Source organism: Dermochelys coriacea, chromosome 15 (genome assembly GCF_009764565.3).
Source record: "Dermochelys coriacea isolate rDerCor1 chromosome 15, rDerCor1.pri.v4, whole genome shotgun sequence".
NCBI lineage: Eukaryota > Metazoa > Chordata > Testudines > Dermochelyidae > Dermochelys > Dermochelys coriacea.
The window spans coordinates 25,332,744-25,353,093 of record NC_050082.1 but is presented as its reverse complement, the minus strand read 5'-3'; the positions used below and the strand labels follow the sequence as shown (position 1 = coordinate 25,353,093).

General features: G+C 38.7%; 1 protein-coding gene across 2 annotated transcripts in view; it reads left to right on the top strand.

Moving 5' to 3' along the window:
- ATP2A2 (ATPase sarcoplasmic/endoplasmic reticulum Ca2+ transporting 2) overlaps window positions 1–17,801 on the top strand; it is an 80,628-nt gene extending 62,827 nt beyond the window's left edge. Inside the window, exons 14-21 of one of the 2 annotated variants that reach the window (XM_043498386.1) lie at window positions 411–746; window positions 2,959–3,179; window positions 4,352–4,554; window positions 5,741–5,826; window positions 6,271–6,404; window positions 7,501–7,618; window positions 7,785–7,905; window positions 16,689–17,801. In XM_043498386.1, coding sequence (XP_043354321.1) covers window positions 411–746; window positions 2,959–3,179; window positions 4,352–4,554; window positions 5,741–5,826; window positions 6,271–6,404; window positions 7,501–7,618; window positions 7,785–7,905; window positions 16,689–16,702 — 1,233 coding nt within the window. In that variant the 3' untranslated portion in view covers window positions 16,703–17,801. Of the gene's footprint in view, window positions 1–410; window positions 747–2,958; window positions 3,180–4,351; window positions 4,555–5,740; window positions 5,827–6,270; window positions 6,405–7,500; window positions 7,619–7,784; window positions 9,457–16,688 lie in introns of those variants that run through there. The other variant, XM_038372730.2, reaches the window with a different exon arrangement.
- The last annotated feature ends 2,549 nt before the right edge of the window (window positions 17,802–20,350 follow it).

Here is a 20,350-nt window from a genome sequence, read left to right as displayed (position 1 = left end):
CAACTATCTGAACAACTCCATTATATTTCAATACAATTACATGTATAACTAGAACTTCATTTTTGAACACAGTGGAAATTGCAGATTATTTGGTGTGGAGAATCTCTTGCTAGCAGTAAGCATAAGAAGGAAAGACTAGACCCTGAGTGCAGGTGGAATCTCCAAGGCTGGCAATTAGATCACCTTTTCACTTGTAAACTGAGCACACTTAAGAGCTGAAGGCAAAGAGAGATGATACATTTGGAAATGCAGAATGCCATTTTTATAGTCACTTCTCAGGGTAGGACCACACTTTAAGTTGCTCCATATGCTTAACCCATTAAGACTCTCTTCTCAGTGTACTGTCCTATCAAAGAAATAAAAGCATCTCCTAATATTTTGTGCTAAAGTTCAATGTCCTCTTGTTTCAGACCAATTTGACCTTTGTTGGCTGTGTGGGTATGCTGGATCCTCCAAGAACTGAAGTAGCCTCATCCATAAAGTTGTGTAAGAAATCTGGTATTCGTGTTATTATGATTACTGGTGACAATAAGGGCACAGCAGTAGCCATCTGTCGTCGTATTGGTATCTTTGGAGAAGATGAGGATGTTTCTTCAAAAGCTTTTACTGGACGTGAGTTTGATGAACTTTCCCCAGCTATCCAGAGAGATGCTTGCCTACATGCTCGTTGCTTTGCCCGTGTAGAGCCTTCCCATAAGTCTAAGATTGTTGAATTCCTCCAATCTTTCGATGAGATCACGGCAATGGTAAGTAATTAGAAGCTTGCATGGCTTGTAAGAGATTTTATTTTTAAAACAAACTATATCCCGTCAAACTAATGCCTAAATCTGACAAATTTCAGTTACTTTTTTTAACCGTGGCAATTACAGGCTGGTAAGCCTGACTTCAGTACCAGGGAAACTGGTTGAAACTATAATAAAGAACAAAATTGTCAGACACATAGGTGAACATAATTTGTTGGGGAATAGTCCAACATGATTTTTGTAAAGGGAAATCATGCCTCACCAATCTACTAGAATGCTTTGACGGGGTCGACAAGGGGGATCCAGTGTATTTAGATTTTCAGAAAGCCTTTGACAAGATCCCTCACCAAAGGCTTTTAAGTAAAGTAAGCAGTCGTGGGATAAGAGGGAAGGTTCTCTCATGGATTGGTAACTGGCTAAAAGATAGGAAACAAAGGGTTGGAATAAATGGTCAGTTTTCAGAATGGAGAGAGGTAAATAGTTGTATCCCTCAGGGGTTGTACTGGGCCCAGTCCTGTTTAACATATATTAACTGATCTGGAAAAAGGGGTAAACAGTGAGATGGCAAAATTTGTAGATACAAAACTACTCAAGATGGTTAAGTCCAGGCAGACTGCGAAGAGCTACAAAAGGATCTCTCAAAGTGAACAAAATGTTGGGAATCATTAAGAAAGAGAGATAAGACAGAAAATATCATATTGCCTCCATATAAATCCATGGTACACCTACATCTTGAATACTGCATGCTGATTTGGTTACCCCATCTCAAAAAAGATGTACTGGAATTGGAAAAGGTTCAGAAAAGGGCAAGAAAAACGAGTAGGGGTATGGAACAGCTGCCGTATGAGGAGAGCTTAAGACTGGGACTTTTCAGCTTGGAAAAGAGATGACTGACTGAGGATATGATAGAGGTCTATAAAATCAAGACTGGTGTGGAGAAAGTAAATAAGGAAGTGTTATTTACTCCTTCTCATAACACAAGAACTAGGGGCCACCACATGAAATTAATAGGCAGCAGGTTTAAAACAAGTGTTTTTTTCACACAATGCACAATCAACCTGTGGAACTCCTTACCAAAGGATGTTGTGATGGTCAAGACTATAACAGGGTTAAAAAAAATAACTAGATAAATTCATGGAGGATAGGTCCATCAATGGCTATTAGTCAGGATGGGCAGGGATGATGGATGCCAGAAGTGGGGAATGGCTGACGGTGATGGATCCACTTGATGATTATCTGTTCTGTTCATTCCTCCTGGGACACCTGGCATTGGCCACTGTCGGAAGACAGGATACTGGGCTAGATGGACCTTTGGTCTGACCCAGTGTGGCCACTCTTATGCTCTTTAACCTTGGAGGGACCATCCCTTGTATTTTTCCTAGGACAATGGGTAAATAATCACAAGTATTGGCTCATTTGGGGGGGGGGGGAATTAGCCTGAAAAATTGGAATCAGTTTTCACCCAACTAGTGATAGCTTTCATCAATTGCTCTTTCCATTTTTTTAGGAATGTTGTTCAGCAGTGCATTATTCAGAAAATTACTTTAAAAATAATGCATCATGTGGGCATAATTCAGCATCAGAAATATCTTACTGGTTCACACCTAAACCCTGGCAAAATATGGTACTTGTAACTTACCCAGTTGGTAGAATTGGGCTCCCCCTTTCCCTCCCCTCCCCCCCCAAAGCATCTGAGCACATCTCTGATCACTTGGGGCTATAAATCAAAGGCACTGCCATCTCCCTAAGAGGTGGAAAATCAGCAAACTGTCTTTCAGTTTGGGCACTTAAGTGTATGGCCTGAAGAACTAAGATAGTTGATCTCAGAGTCAGTTTTGTTAGACAAGCAAGGAATATTGTGTAATGGATTGTGGATGCATGGGTGGAGTAAATGAAGAGGTTTCTCTTGAACCCAGTTTCCTTGCACTTCAGCAATCAATGTCTCAACTAGTTACATTGTATGTGTATTGTAATGTTCACATGTTGATTACAGGTACAATGAGAATAAGAGCACTGGAAACGCTGTTGCTACTCAGGTCATCTTCTGTGTCTGTCAGTTCAATCAAGTTTAAACTTCCTGTCCTTCATCTTAAAGTCCCATCTCAATTCTGCACCTCCTTACTCACCCACTTTAGTTTTTTGCCCCCCTGTGTAAAATCCTCTTCCAGTCCCTGCATACAAGTGCCCATGTTTTCTGTTAAACTTTGTATTTTAGACTGGTGATGGTGTAAATGATGCCCCTGCACTGAAGAAAGCAGAAATTGGGATTGCTATGGGGTCAGGTACTGCAGTAGCTAAAACTGCTTCTGAAATGGTATTGGCTGATGACAATTTCTCAACCATCGTAGCTGCTGTGGAAGAAGGGCGTGCAATCTACAACAACATGAAACAGTTTATCCGTTATCTCATCTCTTCGAATGTTGGAGAAGTTGTTTGGTAAGTTTTAAGAAGTGGTTGTTTTAATTTTGCACTTCTGTAATGGAAGCTGGTCAATTTTAACTTCTAAATATTGCCAGATGCTATTTGGGGAACAGAGATTTATTAGAATAACTGTTTAATAACTATGTTTAAAAGAGAGGAGCATTGCAACGCATATAAATACTTATATATTCACTGTTTTGAGAAACTTCTATTCAGATGTTAAATATTTCAAAGAAATATTGAATGTTTCCCAAATTCTAGTTTTGAGACTCTAATGTCCACCAATATAGGTCCTTTAATGCTTCATTGTGGCAAGACTCCTATGAAACAGACAAATCCCCATTCTACAGTTGGGAAATCTAACACAAAAGTTGACTCTTTCCCAAGACCACAGAGTGAGTTGGTGGCAGAGCCAGGAATAGAGCCCAGATCTCCCGAATCCCATTTTTGTTTTTAAGCCATAAGACTCTCCTTTTTCCGAGGGCTTAATGTAGTGCAGATTTTATTTTAACTCTGGTTTTGAATACTGTAAAGTTCTCCTTCTGATGGTGGTTGCTGCAGATCCCTACTCCTGTAGATCTACCCTAAACAGTGCTGACTCAAAGCCCTAAAGGGAGGTTGCATGTATTCAAGGACTGGAGGATATCCAGTTCAATGGAACCTTGCCCCTCAGTTGTAGAAGTACTGTAATTCTATAACAGTTGCAGACTTTTAGGGAGGCATTGCAAGCCTCCCTTTATAGATGGCTTCAGGAAGTGGCTCCACTAGGTGAAAACTGCTTTTTAATGCTCTATTTGTCCATTTGTTTTGCCATACAACTCAAAGAGCATAGATCTGTAGAAGCTATATCCTCCAAGCACTCCGGAAAGCAGCCTAGTGCTTTCTGAGGGTTACTTCGGTAGAGAGTGATAAAACTCCTCATCCTACCAAAACAAAATGCACATACTTCAAAGCTTTAAACATTATTCAATTATTGTTGGCTATAAAATGGTATGTACGTTCCTAGCTATCTCAATGTGAATATTTAGCTTCCAATATTAAATAGATGTTGCAATGAGAGACAGCATAAATTTTCCTTGCCATTTACTAAGGAACAGAATTATTTAACTACTCATCTATGATTAGTTTTATAATACGTTTGGTTTAACATGGTTGAGGACAATTTTGTACTTGTTCCTTTTTTGTAGTATCTTCTTGACTGCTGCTCTGGGTTTCCCTGAAGCTTTAATTCCCGTCCAGCTGTTATGGGTAAATCTTGTAACAGATGGTCTCCCTGCCACTGCTCTGGGCTTCAATCCTCCTGATTTGGACATAATGGATAAGCCGCCCCGTAATCCTAAAGAGCCCTTAATCAGTGGATGGCTCTTCTTCCGTTACCTGGCTATTGGATGTGAGTAGCTCACTAGCTTTTCTTTTCAACTGTTTGTGCATGTAGAATGACTTATAATAACTTGATTTGGAACTTGCATGGTTTTTAGTTATGTTTTAGGGTCTTGAAGGCTAGCACAGTGTATTGCTGAACTAGCACACTCCCTTTCATCTTTGTTCCAAGATGGTCACTTTTCATTGTTGATCAGTTATCTAATAGATGTACCAATACTTCCAGTACATCTCCTGTAGTCATAGTGCCCTTGTTTTAAGTCTTATCGTTATCAGGCAAAGCAGTGCATGTATGGGCTCCTTAATACTATCACATCATGTGTTACTGCTGCTTCAAACTTAAACCTTTTATAATCTGATCTCAGAATGTAGGAATTGTTACATTGGCTCAGACCTGAAGTCCATCTAGTCAATATCCTGGCTATGGCAATGCCCAGTACTACGTGCTTCACAGGAAGGAACCCCACAGTAGACATATTTGCTCAAGCTAAATTAGAGTTCTCTGTCCAGAACACTTGTTTCCACCTAGGTAGCGCACTCTCCTCTCCTACAACATTCACTTACCCTTCCTGTGACTCATCCCAATCTCTCCTTCTCCTCCCCACATACCCTCTTCCAGCTGAGGACAGGTTGGGATTGCTACTTATCTGTCTTCAGAGGTTGAGAAATGCAAGATGCTTGTTGACTTAGTAATGAAGAAGCCAGATCTGGAGCAGAAGGCTACCCACCTGGTATCTAGAACCTTTTTTCAATCAGCAAATGACAATGGTTTAGCCAAATCTGTCATGAATAGCTAACCAAATTGTTCTGCAGCACATTCATATTTGCACTTTGTCTCTGTAGAACAGTTAATTACTCGTACTTTGTTTTATTGGAAAGTGAGAAGTTAGGATTTATTTTCTGCTAAATATATTAAATGTTTACTGATCACTTTCCAGAGCCATGACCATAGTTGAATTCTCTATGCCCTAAATTACAATAAACACACAAGATCTTTACAGTTGGACAGATTCCAATTACAGGGACTTGGCAATTTAAAAGCAGATTCCTTCTTCAGGAAATGGGCAAAGGCATGTCTCTGTCTGTGTGCGCCCAAGTGATGGTAGAGGCGGAAGTTCAAGTGAGGTTAACAAGACTGTCATACGTACTATTCATAATATAGAAAACCAAATTGTCTTTTTTTTTTTTTTTTTTAGGTTATGTTGGAGCTGCGACAGTGGGTGCTGCTGCGTGGTGGTTCATTGCTGCTGATGGTGGCCCAAGAGTTACCTATTACCAGCTGGTATTATTCAGTTTAATTTACTTTAAAAAGCCTGCAAAAATATATAAACTCTTACTGAGCGTAATGTAATATATATATTGGTACTTACTGTAAGCTCTACATTTTCATTTAAAAGAATAGCTGCAGAAGAACCATCTTTAATTGTATTAAATAATCCTGCTTATTCAGAGTTAATAGCTATAAAAAGCTGAAAGGTAGAATACTAGACTTTCTCTAAACTCTTTTTGAAGGACCATAGGTGTCTTTGATGGGAAGATTTCTATATGTATCAAATTTATGTGAATTCTTTGAAATAAGAGATGAAGTCAAAAGTAATTCTTCCTGATGTTGGCCTCTACAGGCACAGGCTTGTATAATCCTAGTGCTGAACCATCCCGCTTTATTTCAACAGTGATTACCTATTTATAAAAAAAATTAATGAGTGCTTGTTTTATTCTGTTGTAGAGTCATTTCCTACAGTGCAATGAGGACAACCCAGAATTCACAGATGTAGACTGTGTGGTCTTTGAGTCGCCATACCCAATGACAATGGCACTTTCTGTTCTGGTCACCATAGAGATGTGTAATGCTCTCAACAGGTTAGTTATGTCTGAAATAGAAAGCTGAGATTCACTTAGAGCTCTTTGCCTGAAATTATAAAGTTTTTATATAGCATGTGTCCTTTCTTAATGCATGGACAGTTCAAGTAATAGATAACAGTGAGGCAATGGTGAATTCCTGAGTTTGTATATTGAAGGCCAGAGGATCGTTTTTCCTAGATCACATTTGAGATCTTACCCTATAAGCAAAGAGGTGTCATTTTAAATCCTTCAATTCATTCTTGGGACTTGGGTATTGGACTGCTAGGATATTTTCCACTGTTTAATTTAAGCCTCCTCAATCCAATTATCCCTCATACTTCTGCTATAAAGTGATATCAAGGAGACCTAAAATAAGACTGTTTAAATATATGGGAAATAGTTTTTCCTGCCCTAAGGGAGCATGCCTCAGCTAATTAATATTAAATTATAAATTGAAACTTCTAAATAGCACAATATGCCAAGGGCATTTGAAAAAACAAATTGGAGGTCAGTTAAATTTAAAAAATACATTGTAACTTGAAACTTAAGGATGGTGCACTAGCTCTACATTTAAAATACTCTACATCTGAGATTTCTCTTCCTAAACTCCTATATTGCAGCACAAAAACCTCCTCTGGTATAGCCAAAACTTACATAGATTGAACCTGCACAGAAAACTGATTTAAACAAGAGTGTTAGCATTTGTTAGATATATTAAATAGCACAAGAATATTAACATGGGCCTAACTGTAATCCTATATAAACTCTGTGCTAATTAAGATGGACAGTAATTTTAGTTTAAAATGCAGTGTAATATTCAAAGCCGTGGAACCCTGTTAGCTCTTTGAAGTACATAGTATATTGCTGTTGTACACTATTAGTCTAATAAACTTGTTAGAGTTTAGTAGCATTGTGTAACATCTTTTTATTTAATACAGCAACTAGTTACTTTAAAAACAGCCTTTAATGACCAAAAGTGTCAGCATCCCCCTAACTGTCTTGTTCTTAAATATTCTTGCCTCACATGCACAGCATTATGGCCTGCTAAGATGCCTAATGTGCCTTGTTGAATGTCCTATTCTAATGTCTTACGTACACATTGTTTCTGTTGCAGTTTATCAGAAAACCAGTCCTTAATGAGGATGCCTCCATGGGAGAATATCTGGCTAGTGGGTTCTATTTGCTTGTCCATGTCACTCCATTTTCTTATCCTTTATGTAGAACCACTGCCGGTAAGTAAACTTGTTAATTGGGTGCAAGCTACGTGAAGAGAATAAGAGTGGCAAAACTACTTGCCTGTAATAATGTCTTAAGTTTCAAAGAAGAAAAAACACTGAGATTTTTATTTATTTAGTGTGTATAAGTAAAGGGATCTAATATTTGGCTTCTCTTCCACAGCTAATCTTCCAAATCACACCTCTGAATGTGACACAGTGGCTGATGGTGTTGAAAATCTCAGTACCTGTAATTCTGCTGGATGAGACACTTAAATTTGCGGCCCGTAACTACCTGGAACCTGGTAAAGATTGCGAGAAGCCTGCCACCAAACCATGTTCTTTATCAGCATGCACCGAAGGGATTTCGTGGCCATTTGTGCTCATTACTATGCCCTTGCTTATCTGGCTTTACAGTACAGACACTAACTTTAGTGATATGTTCTGGTCTTGACTGACATAGTGATGATTTTACATAAAGATGTTTAACTTAATCAATTTTTTTATGGTTTAAAGCAACTGTCGATTTCTGCTGAATTTTCACATGAACATATTTGCCGGTGATGGAGGTTTCATACTCTAGATTTTGTGTTTTGCTTTTTCTGACTCCAGTGGGGGCAATATTTTCCTCTTTTATACACAACTAAAGTGTCCATTGACATGTACAGAGAACTAACACTATTTTATGCAAATATTTTTTTGTAGATGAAAAGCATGTACAGTGTTCTGTTTAATAGTCTATTCATCCTTGTTAAAAAAAAAAAACAAAAAAAAACAAAAACAAAACAACTTTTTTTTGAGCCAGCGGACACTATCAAACTAAATTGGTAGCAGATTTTAGGGAGTGAATGTGTTTTTTCTAAAACTAAAAAAAGCATGCAACTGTCTGTCTTTTGCATGATCATCTGAACTTAAGTTGTCAGTTTATTTTTTATTCATAAGTCGATTTTTCTGCACTGGGCAGAGAGTACTGCTACCTCAGTCAGTTTGTTTTGTTTTGTTTTTTTGCCCCTCCTTGTGCCCCCTCATCTTAGGTTCCTGACTATCTTGTTTACACCAGTCTTTGTAAGAGGTAGAGTATGACTATTCATGCTTGTGCAGAAAACACAATTCCAGGTGGAACCTACTGGGTTCTTCTGCCATCCCTTCAACACACGTAGTATTTTAAGGTTATTTATTTAAATGTCTAATGTATTTTATTATAACAAACCTTGTTTTGCCAGTGTTGCCCACTTTACCGAGGGGGGAGAGGGGACACTACTTCAGTCTAGCTTAAACTTTTTAATGGACAAAGAAAATTCTATTTCTTTTTTTAACTCTAAAAAATGGCTTAAGTTCCGTTTTTAATACCTTATTTACGTGTGTCAGATGTTTTTCAGTCTCATAGATCAGGGCTTTTGTAATGTGACCTGGAAAAAATAACTTGCACCGCATAGTTAGAAATTGGATTTCTTACACTTTTAGTTAGGGCACTGATCAGTTACACATTTTATGAGTTACTCTGCTGGCCTTATTCTAGCCTGACTTAGAGAAACAACAAGCTCGTGTGTGTTTTTGTAAAATCTGTAAATAGCACATGACCAAATGAACATATTGTATAGAACTATTTTTATTTTAATGTGGCACTAACCAGCTTCATTATATTATGATAAATGTTAGAGCATGTTTTTCAAATTCAGTCCTGTATCAACAATGTGTAAGTCATTAACAGTCCTAACTGTGGTGTTTTTCTCCAATGCCTTCCAACATTCATCGACTAAAGTGAGTATTTCTCGTCCATTTCACCATCCCAGGTGACTTGCTGTAAAATGGCATATGCTGTATACATGTCAAAGAATAAATAGTAATTTCCTTCATTCCATGCTGCGTCTTGTCGGACTCTGCTGTGCTACATTATTATCACCATTTTAGACTATGCATCCTATAGTATGAAGCCCAAATTATTGAAGCAAGTTGCTTTACATTCAGGATCACAGTGCTTTTCGGGACCAGCAGCTTCATTGCAGCAAGAAATTAGAGCTCTTGCCCCATTTTTACCCTACACTTAGGTCAAGTCAACTGTAAGCTTTTTCAAACCCATTGACAGCTGCTGTCTGAATTTGATAACCAAGCATTAATGCAAAATATATTGATACTTATGATCAAACATTGCTTTTTTTATTCTGAAGACATGCACCCACCATAGAAAATGTGAAATGCTGCTTCCAAGCAGACTCTGTCCATTCCAATTATGTTCTCAGGTACCTAGTGTGCTCACTTTGTAACAGAACAATCCATTTATTGTTTCCATTGAATGGAAATGCTTTCTTTGTACAATGTTCATGTGAAAAGACAAAAGAACATTCCTGTTAACCTCAGCCAGATTAGTGCAGAGCATTTGAGAGCAGCATGGGGGCTTTGTAAAACGGCAGATGGTGTGTTGGTTTAAATCTGTTTAATAGCAGTTGGGCCACTACTTTTCAACTTACTTTGTTGAAGGTAACTGATCAATTAAATCAAGGCACCAAAGAACTCTGAGCTGCACCAGAGGGACATGGATAATGTAGGTTCCATGCTTTCACCTGGTTTCAGATGCAGAAACTAAAATGTCCCCAAAATGCAATAAATATAAAACAAAACCACTCTGAAATCACAGCACGAGTCCCACCTATTTGTTGTCCCTCCTATATGCAGACCAAGGGCTTGTCTACAGTGTGGCAACATGCATCAGAGGATATAAATTGCAGAGCACTCTGTACTGTTACACACTTAACTGCCAGCATAGACCTTGCTGACATCCTCAAAGTTTCCTAGTGTGCAATGATTAGGGCCCTACCAAACTCCAGCCTTGAAAAACATGTCACGGACCATGAAATCTGATCTTTAGTGTGCTTTTACCCTATGCTGTACAGATTTCACAGGGGAGGTCTCTCTCAAATTGGGGGTCCTGACGCAAAAAAGGAGTTGCAGGGGGGTTGCAAGGTTATTTTAGGACAGTCATGGTATTGCCACCCTTACTTCTGCACTGCTGCCTTCAGAGCTGGGCAACCAGAGAGCGGTGGCTGTTGGCCAGGTGCCCAGCTCTGAAGGCAGAGCCATTGTCAGCAGCTGCACAGAAGTAAGGATGACCTGGTATTTCCACCTTTACTGCTCCCTGCAGAGCTGGGCCCTCAAAGGTGGCAATACTGTACCAAGCCATCCTTACTTCTGCGTGGCTACTGGCAACGACTCTGCCCTGAGAGCTGGGCTCCCAGTCAGTAGCCACCACTCTGGCCGCCCAGCTCTGAAGACTGCACCGCTGCCAGCAGTAGTGTGGGTAGGAGTACAATTCCCCCTACAATAACCTTGTGGGCCCCCCCAGCTCCTTTTTGGGTCAGGATCTCTACACCATCATGAAATTTCCGATTTAAATAGCTGAAAAGAAATTTATTTTTTAAAATCCTATGATCATGAAATTGACCAAAATGGACCATGAACTTGGTAGGGCCTTAGCAATGATGTAGTCCTGTTTGAAATCGTACTAGTTAATATGCGCTAGGAACCTTTTTAAGATGTCAGCAGAGCGTACACAGTGCAGTTAGACTGCAGCACTATAGAGCACTCTACAGTTTACACCCTTCTAGTGTCCTCTGGTATGCCCTGTAGACACAGCTTCAGTGTGCCAGCAAAGCCTCTTCTGTTTAGTGTCAGTGGCTCACTGTGGGGTGTTACATCAGATCAGTGTCATCTGGTAGGAGAGAACAGGTCCCTGAACACTTAACTAATGTACTTTTTAGTTTTATGCTGAATGCCCTTAGTGTGTGGCTGATGGAAGGATCTCTCCTTGCAGCGGGATGCACATCCTTCCCAAGAACTAGTGACTTGCACTGCTTCCTGGATGTAGTTGTAAACCTAGAATGCCTTACCAGCACTCATGATTCAGAAGGGAGTAGCTGCTTCTTGGAAGACAGGGAACAATTTCCACATCAACTTCCCTAATATAGGAGATGATATTCTCTGGATTGTGCCTTTAAGACGCACACTGTCACTAAAACCACTAATATGGACTGCCTTCTTATAATTAAAACTACAATTAATTAACCCCATTTGCTAAAGTTGAACTTGATGTTATAAAGATATTTGGTTATAAAGACAGGGCCTGTTTCCAGAAATGTTATCTGCACCTAGAGCTTCAGGGAGAGCTATAGGTGTAAAACCTTTGGAATCTCAGATCCACAAATCCTGGAACAAGGGGCATATACAAGGCAGTGGGTTGTGGTTACATGTGTAACTTCAGAAATACTATTGATAAAACTTGCTTGCTTTTGGGACTTTTCCATCTATTTCACTAAACCATCCTCTGAGCACATGACTTGCTTTTACAGAAATTAATAGGCCATGACATTGTTCTGATCACTTAAAACTAAATCCATTTGAGGTTTTTTGTGTATGTTTTGGTGGGGGGGGTAACATTTAAGGTTTTCTGTAGTGCCAGAATCTTTAATATTTAGATATTAATAGCAAAACTTGCCTTTTTCCTTTAAACATTGTGAATTTAAATAGTGTACCAACAGTGAACACTTTAAGGGCTGCAAAGATTGTCCAGTTCAAAACAAGGACTTTGAAAGGTTGGTTTGGGGTTTTTGGTGGTTTAGTTTTTTGGAAGCTTCTGTCTCTGAAGCAGACCACCCACCATCTTAAGGGAGTTTCATGCATCTCCAAGGACCAACTTGCATGATTTTAGAACCAGTGTGCAACCCTGCTGCTGCACAGAGAGCATATAAAACTAGGCACTTAAGGGTGAAGGCAGGAAATCTGGATTGTGGGGTGGGGCAGGGTGAACAGAGGGGAAAAACCTGGGTTGACTTGAACTTTCTTTAAACCTGAGGCTCTAAGCTCTAGCAGTATAACTGTTAGGGACATCTAAAGTTGGAGCATGCAAGCACAATTCAATGAGTAGTAAGCATTAATTGTGCAAAATTGTACTTGAGGCAAGTGCAGATTCTCCCCCATCTCTGCTATTTCAAAGGCAGCTGCTATTATTAAAGCCTAAGGAATCTTACCCTCTATCCTTTCAAGAGTTGTCATCAGAGATGGATTTAAGCTGCTTGAGGCCTAGACCTGCCAAGCTTCAATGTCCATCAGACTGATTCTTCCTTCTGCTGGATGAATGTTTGCCTTCATCCTCCTGAATGAGCCAGCTCAAGCAGATGCCCAACTTGGAGCTACTGTATGTGCTCTACAGCCTCTGACTTTAAATTTTTAAGATGCTTCCTTAATCCACACTTGACAATGCACAAGTTAATCTTTTAAAATAACTTTTGAGCAGCCTGCAATAACAGGATGGCTCAAAGCTGCTTGAATGCTGAATTAGAAAGGGAGACTAAGATACCATAGTGAACTATCCTGGCCTGCTAGCAGCCCAATTTCCCTTTGCAAGTGTTGCACAAGGAATCATTGAGGAAGAAAGGAGGGACTTGCATGACTAGTGTTCCTCTCTAGCTAACTTAAAAAGTAGGGCTGTCAAGCAATTAAAAAAATTAAGCACAATTCATTGCACTGTTAAACAATACCATTTAAATATTTGCGTGTTTCCTACATTTTCAAATGTATTGATTTCAATTACCACACAACACAAAGTGGATGGTGCTCATTTGTATTACATTTTTCAATTCACCTCATACAAATACTGTAGTGCAATCTCTTTATCATGAAAGTGCAACTTACAAAGGTAGAATTATGTACAAAAAATAACTGCATTCAAAAATAAAATGTAAAACTTTAGCACCTACAAGTCAACTCCATCCTACTTCTTCAGGCAATCGCTCAAACAAGTTTGACATTTGCAAGGAGATAATACAGCGACCTTTTTGTTCAGGTCACCTGAAAGCGACGACAGGTGTTTGCATGGTCCTATTGTAGCTGGTGTTGCAAGATATTTACATGCCAGATGCACTAAAGATTCATTTGTCCCTTCATGCTCCAACCACCATCAGGGGACATGCATCCATGCTGATGACAGGTTCTGCTCGATGACTATCCAAAGCAGTGCAGACCAATGCATATTCATTTTCATCATGAGTCAGATGCCACCAGCAGAAGGTTGATTTTCTTTTTTTTGGTGGTTTGGTCCTATGGTTTCCACATTGGAGTGTTTGCTCTTTTAAGACTTCTGAGAGCATGCTCCACACCTTGTCCCCCTCAGATTTTGGAAGGCACTTCAGATTCTTAAACCTTGGGTCAAGTGCTGTAGCTATTTTTAGAAATCTGACTTGGTACCTTCTTTGCATTTTGTCAAATCTGCAGTGAAGGTGTTCTTAAAAACGAACAGGTACTAGGTCATCATCCAAGAGTGTTATAACATGAAATATATGGCAGAAAGCAGGTAAAACAGCAGGAGACATACAATTCTCCCCCGAGGAGTTCAGTCACAAAATTAACACACACTTTTTTTAATGAGCGTCATCAGCATTGAAGCATGTCCTCCGGAATGGTGGCCAAAACATGAAGGGGCATATGAATGTTTAGCATATCTGGCACAAATACCTTGCAGTGCCAGCTACAAAAGTGCCATGCAAACACCTGTTCTCACTTTCAGGTGACGTAACTAAGAAGCAGGCAGCATTATCTCCTGTAAATGTAAAACTTGTTTGTCTTAGCAATTGGCTGAACAAGAAGTAGGACTGAGTGGGCTTGTAGGTGCTAAAGTTTTACATTTTGTTTTGGAGTGCAGTTATGTAACAATCTACATTTGTAAATTGCACTTTCATGATAGAGATTGCACTACAGTACTTGCATGAGGTGAATTGAAATACTATTTTTTCATTTTTACAGTGCAAATATTTAATAAAAATAAAGTGAGCACTGTACACTTTGTATTGTGTTGTAATTAAAATCAATATTTGAAAATGTAAAAAAAACATACAAAAAGAATACCAATTGAAGTTTATTAAATTAATTTTTTTTTTAGTTAATCACGATCAATTGACAGCCCTACTAAAAAGCAGCATTGATATGCTTGGATCTTGTCTCTAGCTAAAAGAATCATGCTAGACCTGCAGGATGAGAAGTGGAAAGGGTTCTGACAACCACAACGGAATAGCTTGGGCAAAACTAAGTTGCATTAGATCTCAGAAAGTAGAATTTCTTGCCAAAATTTAAACTTTCATATTAAAAATTCCTTTTGAGTCCCAGCTACTTGGGTTATCTTGGGGGAGCAGTTCAACTGCATGTTTATTTTTCTGGAAGAGAAATTTCCACATTCTTTCTAGCCGAACTTGGTAGGTTTTGTAGTGGGGAGAGAGGTACAGGTCTATGAAGTGTTCACTCACAAGGGATCCATTTAACCTATTTCATAATCCCATATACAAATATCTTGTTGAAGCTTGTTACTAATTAGCTGCAAAGTAACTTGCACTTCCCCTTTCCAGACTCTGCACCAGTGTTTCTTTCAACATTTCTGTGCCTTTTGATTGTTTCCATTTTCCTTTTCACACTTCTGAGCTTTCTCCACTGTCAGCTACTGCACCCTGGGTTCCTTAATGCTCTCCTTGGGTAATCTTAATCTTTTTGATCCCTAATGCATGAGGAGCATAGGGGAACGTAGGTTTGTAGCAGGGCAGGTGAAAGACGGATGAAAGATGTGCCTTTCTAAGGCTTATGCTGGAAAAAAGTTCAAAATCTGAAAGCAACCCCTTTGGTTGGGACAAAAGCACCCTCTGTGGGATGCTAAAATCTTACCTAATGCTGCTTCTAGCTCGAGGGAAGATGCTGGGGAAGTGACTTGTTCAGATACATCTAGTTTAGGGCTACTCTGATGTCTTGATAGTGTGAACTCTTGTCACTATTTCCTTTCAATAATATAGGCTATCCAAAGAGCAATTCCTGGCCATATTTAAATGGGTGCTCTATTTTACCTACACAAATGCAAGATGAAGGATATCTGATTACTTTAGATAACACTTCAGGAGACCAAATATGAAAGATACTGTATAAAACAATTCCATTTACAAAAATTGCTTTGTGGCTAATGTTTGTGGGAAGGCTGTTTCATAAAAATGTAAATGTAAGAAAATTGAGGTTTTAATCTGTGGTGATAAAATGCAGTACAGCAGTCCTCTAGCTTCTTCCAAGAACACAGCTGCTAAGTGGTATATAATGGCAAACAGCTCAAAGAGGAAGGATGGTGGAATTTCCTGAGATAGGAGGGGGAAAGAGGTAAATCTAATACAAAATTGTGTTTCTCTTGCACTAGTCTCATTTACCTTTTGCACTTCTAACCATTGTTTCCCTAATCTCTGCTAATCACAGCTTTAATTGCATTAATATTAAGCATACTCTAAAAAATCTTAGCAACATAGCCTATAACGTACAGGGGTTAAGTGCAGTCATAAGAACTCTGTAGGGAATTAAAGTATATTGTTCTTTATCCTTAAATACAGGGTAAAGTAGTCATTTTATTACAAACCCTCTTGTCTATATAGTTTAATGACTTCTTCCAGAATTAGTTGCATAACCTGGATAATTAAAGGGACACTTTGGTCAACTTTGAGCCAAAGCTTGCTTTATTTTTTTTTTTAAGTATTTAAAAAAGTTGCTAGAGACATTTCCATGACAAACTTTAAAAACAAAAAAAGCAACTTTAAAATTCATGCAGGGGTGAGTTCAGATATTAAAACCTTAAGTCAGTGCATAAGACCCTGAAAGTGAAAAGTTTCAGAGTAGCAGGCGTGTTAGTCTGTATTCACAAAAAGAAAAGGAGTACTTGTGGCACCTTAGAGACTAACATTTATTTGAGTCTTGTCTATTTCCATTGGTTAGACAGAGAAATAAAAAACTACATGAAATAATTAAAACCTAATTTATTTTCATCTTCAATCTTTTGGTGACAAATGCTGGCCCTCTTGAAGTCCATGGGAGCTTTGTCATGGATTTCAATAAGGCCAGGATTTCAGTCAAGGTGTTTAAGCTTAGGTTTTGTTAAACCTGACAGTGTCCTTTCAATTAAAACATCAGTTATCCAACTTACCATTCTCTCTTCTCTCACTATTGATCTTACAAGTCTTGCTTTTATAATGATATAGCATTATTCATCCTTTCACTAACTGATGCCTTTTTCTTTCCTTTTCAGCAATGCTGGAGTAATCACTTCCTAAACAATTTTGCAGAAATGTAAGGTTGTTTTGTTGCATGCATGTGTCTTACCAACACATCTTGCAAAACCTCTGCATGTATCATGTAAAAAACAACAAAAACCTGCTTTCCCTAAAACAAAACTCATTGTGTGCTCTGTGGAGGAAATGTGTGGTACCATTAGGGCTTCAGTTATACAAATGTACAAATGTGCAATATAGCTTAACAAATCAGGAAAAAACTCTCCAGAGAAGTTTGGTTTCTTTGCTGCATGGAGAAGACTGTTTATTCTTAAACATTTAGGCCAAAATAAAGGACTTGTCAGCCAAGTTTCCATATTTCTCTGTATAAAATGTATAATAAACTAATGCATGCGTTCAGTTGTAAGTAGCCAAGTCTTTCTGTATTGTATCATCTAAACATACTACTTTATGAACAGCTATGTACAATATGCTATACTATTTATAAATTCAGTAAAAAAAATACAGATGTTGAATGTTTAAACTGTAAGCCTCCAGTTCATAACTTCAGATTTTTTATTTTTTGTGTGCAAAGATACCTCTTGCACTAATGTAACTTATTTAATTAAATCTAAAAGCAGTAGACAGATGTTGGTGCAATACAAGTGTTTGTGTGATGCATTTCTCTAAAAAACAAAGTGTCAGTTATAACAACTGCATGTGACCTTTAGAAGTTGTTAATAAGATCAATTGTCTATTTCAATGCTGACAAGAATAAGCATCACACCCAATTTCATTGTTCAGGTAAATAAATTTATTCTACAATACCTACTTGGCGTGTTATTTTATGCACTTTGTTTTCTGCAGGTATAAGTGTACATACTTCAGCACTGTCTTATATTAATGCCAGGAATTACTCGCAGCAACGGCATTGCAATCTTTCCTACTAGAACTATGCAGATGCCAGCTGCTCTTCCTGCAGTATTGACCTCCTCGCTGGTGTGATTTTTTTTTCTTTTCCCTCTGTGCAGGGGCTAGTATGTAGTTAAAGGACACTGTCGAGTAGTTTGATCACTTAATTTTTTTAAATGCTCTCTATTGTTTGTAAAAACCCTCTGAGAAACTTCAAAATAAATGTTTTTCCCAATGAATTTTTTATTTGTTGGTCCTTTTCTATCTTGCAAGTAAGGATTATCCTTGGCCACCAATATTCCCCATGATCCACAGATTAAGGCCAAAAGGGTTTCTTGTGATCAATTGTACTTGCCCTCTAGCCACCAGCTGACTCTATGACCTATGAAACTCTTGCCTCAGGCAGCTGGATTCCTAGCTTCAATTTGTGTGCTCACACCAGCCATTATCTCAACTAATCTTGGCCTCCACAAAACTAGGATTCAAGGCTATTAAAGAATCTAGCTCTCCCAAACGTCCTCTAATGGCCTGCTGCCAAGCCAACAAACCAGGCAACGTTAGAAAGACCAAAGGGTAAAGGGAGTGTGTTTCCTTCTCTAAGGCCGTTTCCAAAATGAGCTTCAGTAACCTTTTAAATGTAATGCCCCCTAATCTCCACTGCTTGACACTCCAGCTCATCACCAGCAAGGCTAAACAAATGTGATTTTTATTATTTGGGATTTTTCAGTTCAAACAGTGCAGTGTTTAAAGCTTTACAGCCCTGAGATCACACTATTCCAATAATACTTGTTACAAAATTCTGCAAAAAACTCTTGTACATTTAATACATAGGGAGACTTTGAAACAAATTGTTAGCAGTCGCTCTGCTTAGGGAAATATTTCCTACTATGGTAGTGTTGTTGTAAGTACATTGAGCACTATAAATTCCAGTTCCTGGAGTTAGAAAACTGACAGTTCATCACTCAGCTCTAATCTACAAACTGTCTGTCTTCACTCTCCTCTCCTGTATAAACCAATTTCAGAGCACATAGATACATCATTGCATCTAACAGATGCTTCCAAGTTGCTACATTTCTAATACATTGCAGTTACATGATGCCTTTCAATCAAGGATCCCCAAAGGTGAAACTAAAGCTAAATAGCTAGATTACTTGGTCAAGGTAACTCAAGATCCCACTGCTGTCTTGGCTGGACTAACTCCCAGGCTGATGTTAAACTCTAGATTCTTACTTCCTTACCACTTAGTTCCAAAGACAAAGGATCACAGTTTGTTAAATAAAAACTGCTGTAAGTGACATGTGTGGTACCCCAGCGAGATGTAACCATTCAGGACTACCTTCCCTGGATGGCTTGGAACAGGACTGATCAGTAGGTGAGATGTGACAGTCCCTTTTTACACCTTGGCCCTCTGACTAGTATCCACATAGACAGGACACACTTGAAAAGCTAGTTGCCAGTACTACAATAGGTAGCACACACAAGTCCTTATATTGAAGACAGCTGGTTCAAAATCTACACTGCTATTGTTATGGCAAGTTACATTCCAAACATCACATCAACATTCTTATAGACAGACACTAATCTGCTGTCCAGAACAAGATTGTCAAACTTTTAAAATTAAATGCTTTTAAAACAAGTTAAAAATAAATGTTACTTTGAGTCCCATGTATATTTAACTAGCTCTAACTCACTAAAAGTTATTCATACAAATGAATAAATGCAGAGAATGCACTGACATGCGCTACCAAGAGGCTAGCAAGACTGTCGGCTGCCTAGCACTCAGGGCCACAGTGAGCGTGGTAAAAGATGCTTACATAACTCAACCTGACTCAGTCCAATAGAAAAGGAGGACTTGTGGCACCTTAGAGCCTAACAAATTTATTTGAGCATAAGCTTTCGTGAACTACAACTCACTCAAAATAAATTTGTTAGTCTCTAAGGTGCCACAAGTATTTTTTTTTTTTTTTTTTTTGCAAATACACACTAACATGGCTGCTACTCTGAAACCTGTCATTCCCATAGTTGATCCTACCACACGCTGCCACTGGGCTGGGTTTTGATCACATGAGACACCATAGAAGTTGAGCAATAATTAACTGTAAAACAATCTGAGGGGGGTGAAGTTCATCCCAGTGCAAAGATCACACCACACTATATCCTAAGGGCTGAACAGCAGCCTGGTGTGTCCTCTCCACAGGGGTGAGTTTCACTTTATAGCACTGGCTCTCAACCAGGGGTACCCATACCCCTGGGGTATGCAGAGATCTTCCAAGGAGCACATCAATTCATCTAGATACTTGCCTCATTTTTTCAACAGGCTACATAAAAAGCACTAGCAAAGTTGCTACAAACTAAAATGTCATACAATTAGTTATTTATATGGCTCTATATACTTACTTTACACTGAAATGTCAGTACAGTATTCATATTTCAATTTTATAATTATATAGTAAAAATGAGAAAGTCAGCAATTTTTCAGGAACAATGTAGCTGTGATACTTTCGTATTTCTATGTCTGATTTTGTAAGCAAGTTGTTTTTAAGCGAGGTGAACCTTGAGGATATGCAAGACAAAAGACAGCTGAAAGGGGTATAGTAGTCTGGAAAGATTAAGAGTCACTGCTTTATAGAACTGAAAGTCACACATGAACCTTGGATTGGGGGGCAGCAGAGGGGAGGAGGAGGTAAAGTTTAGAGATTGGTCGAGGCCTGAGACAACCAAAATGCAGCCAGAATTTCCCTGGAAAGTTGAAGGGAGGAGAGAGGCAGGAGGAAGCAGTACTCCCCTT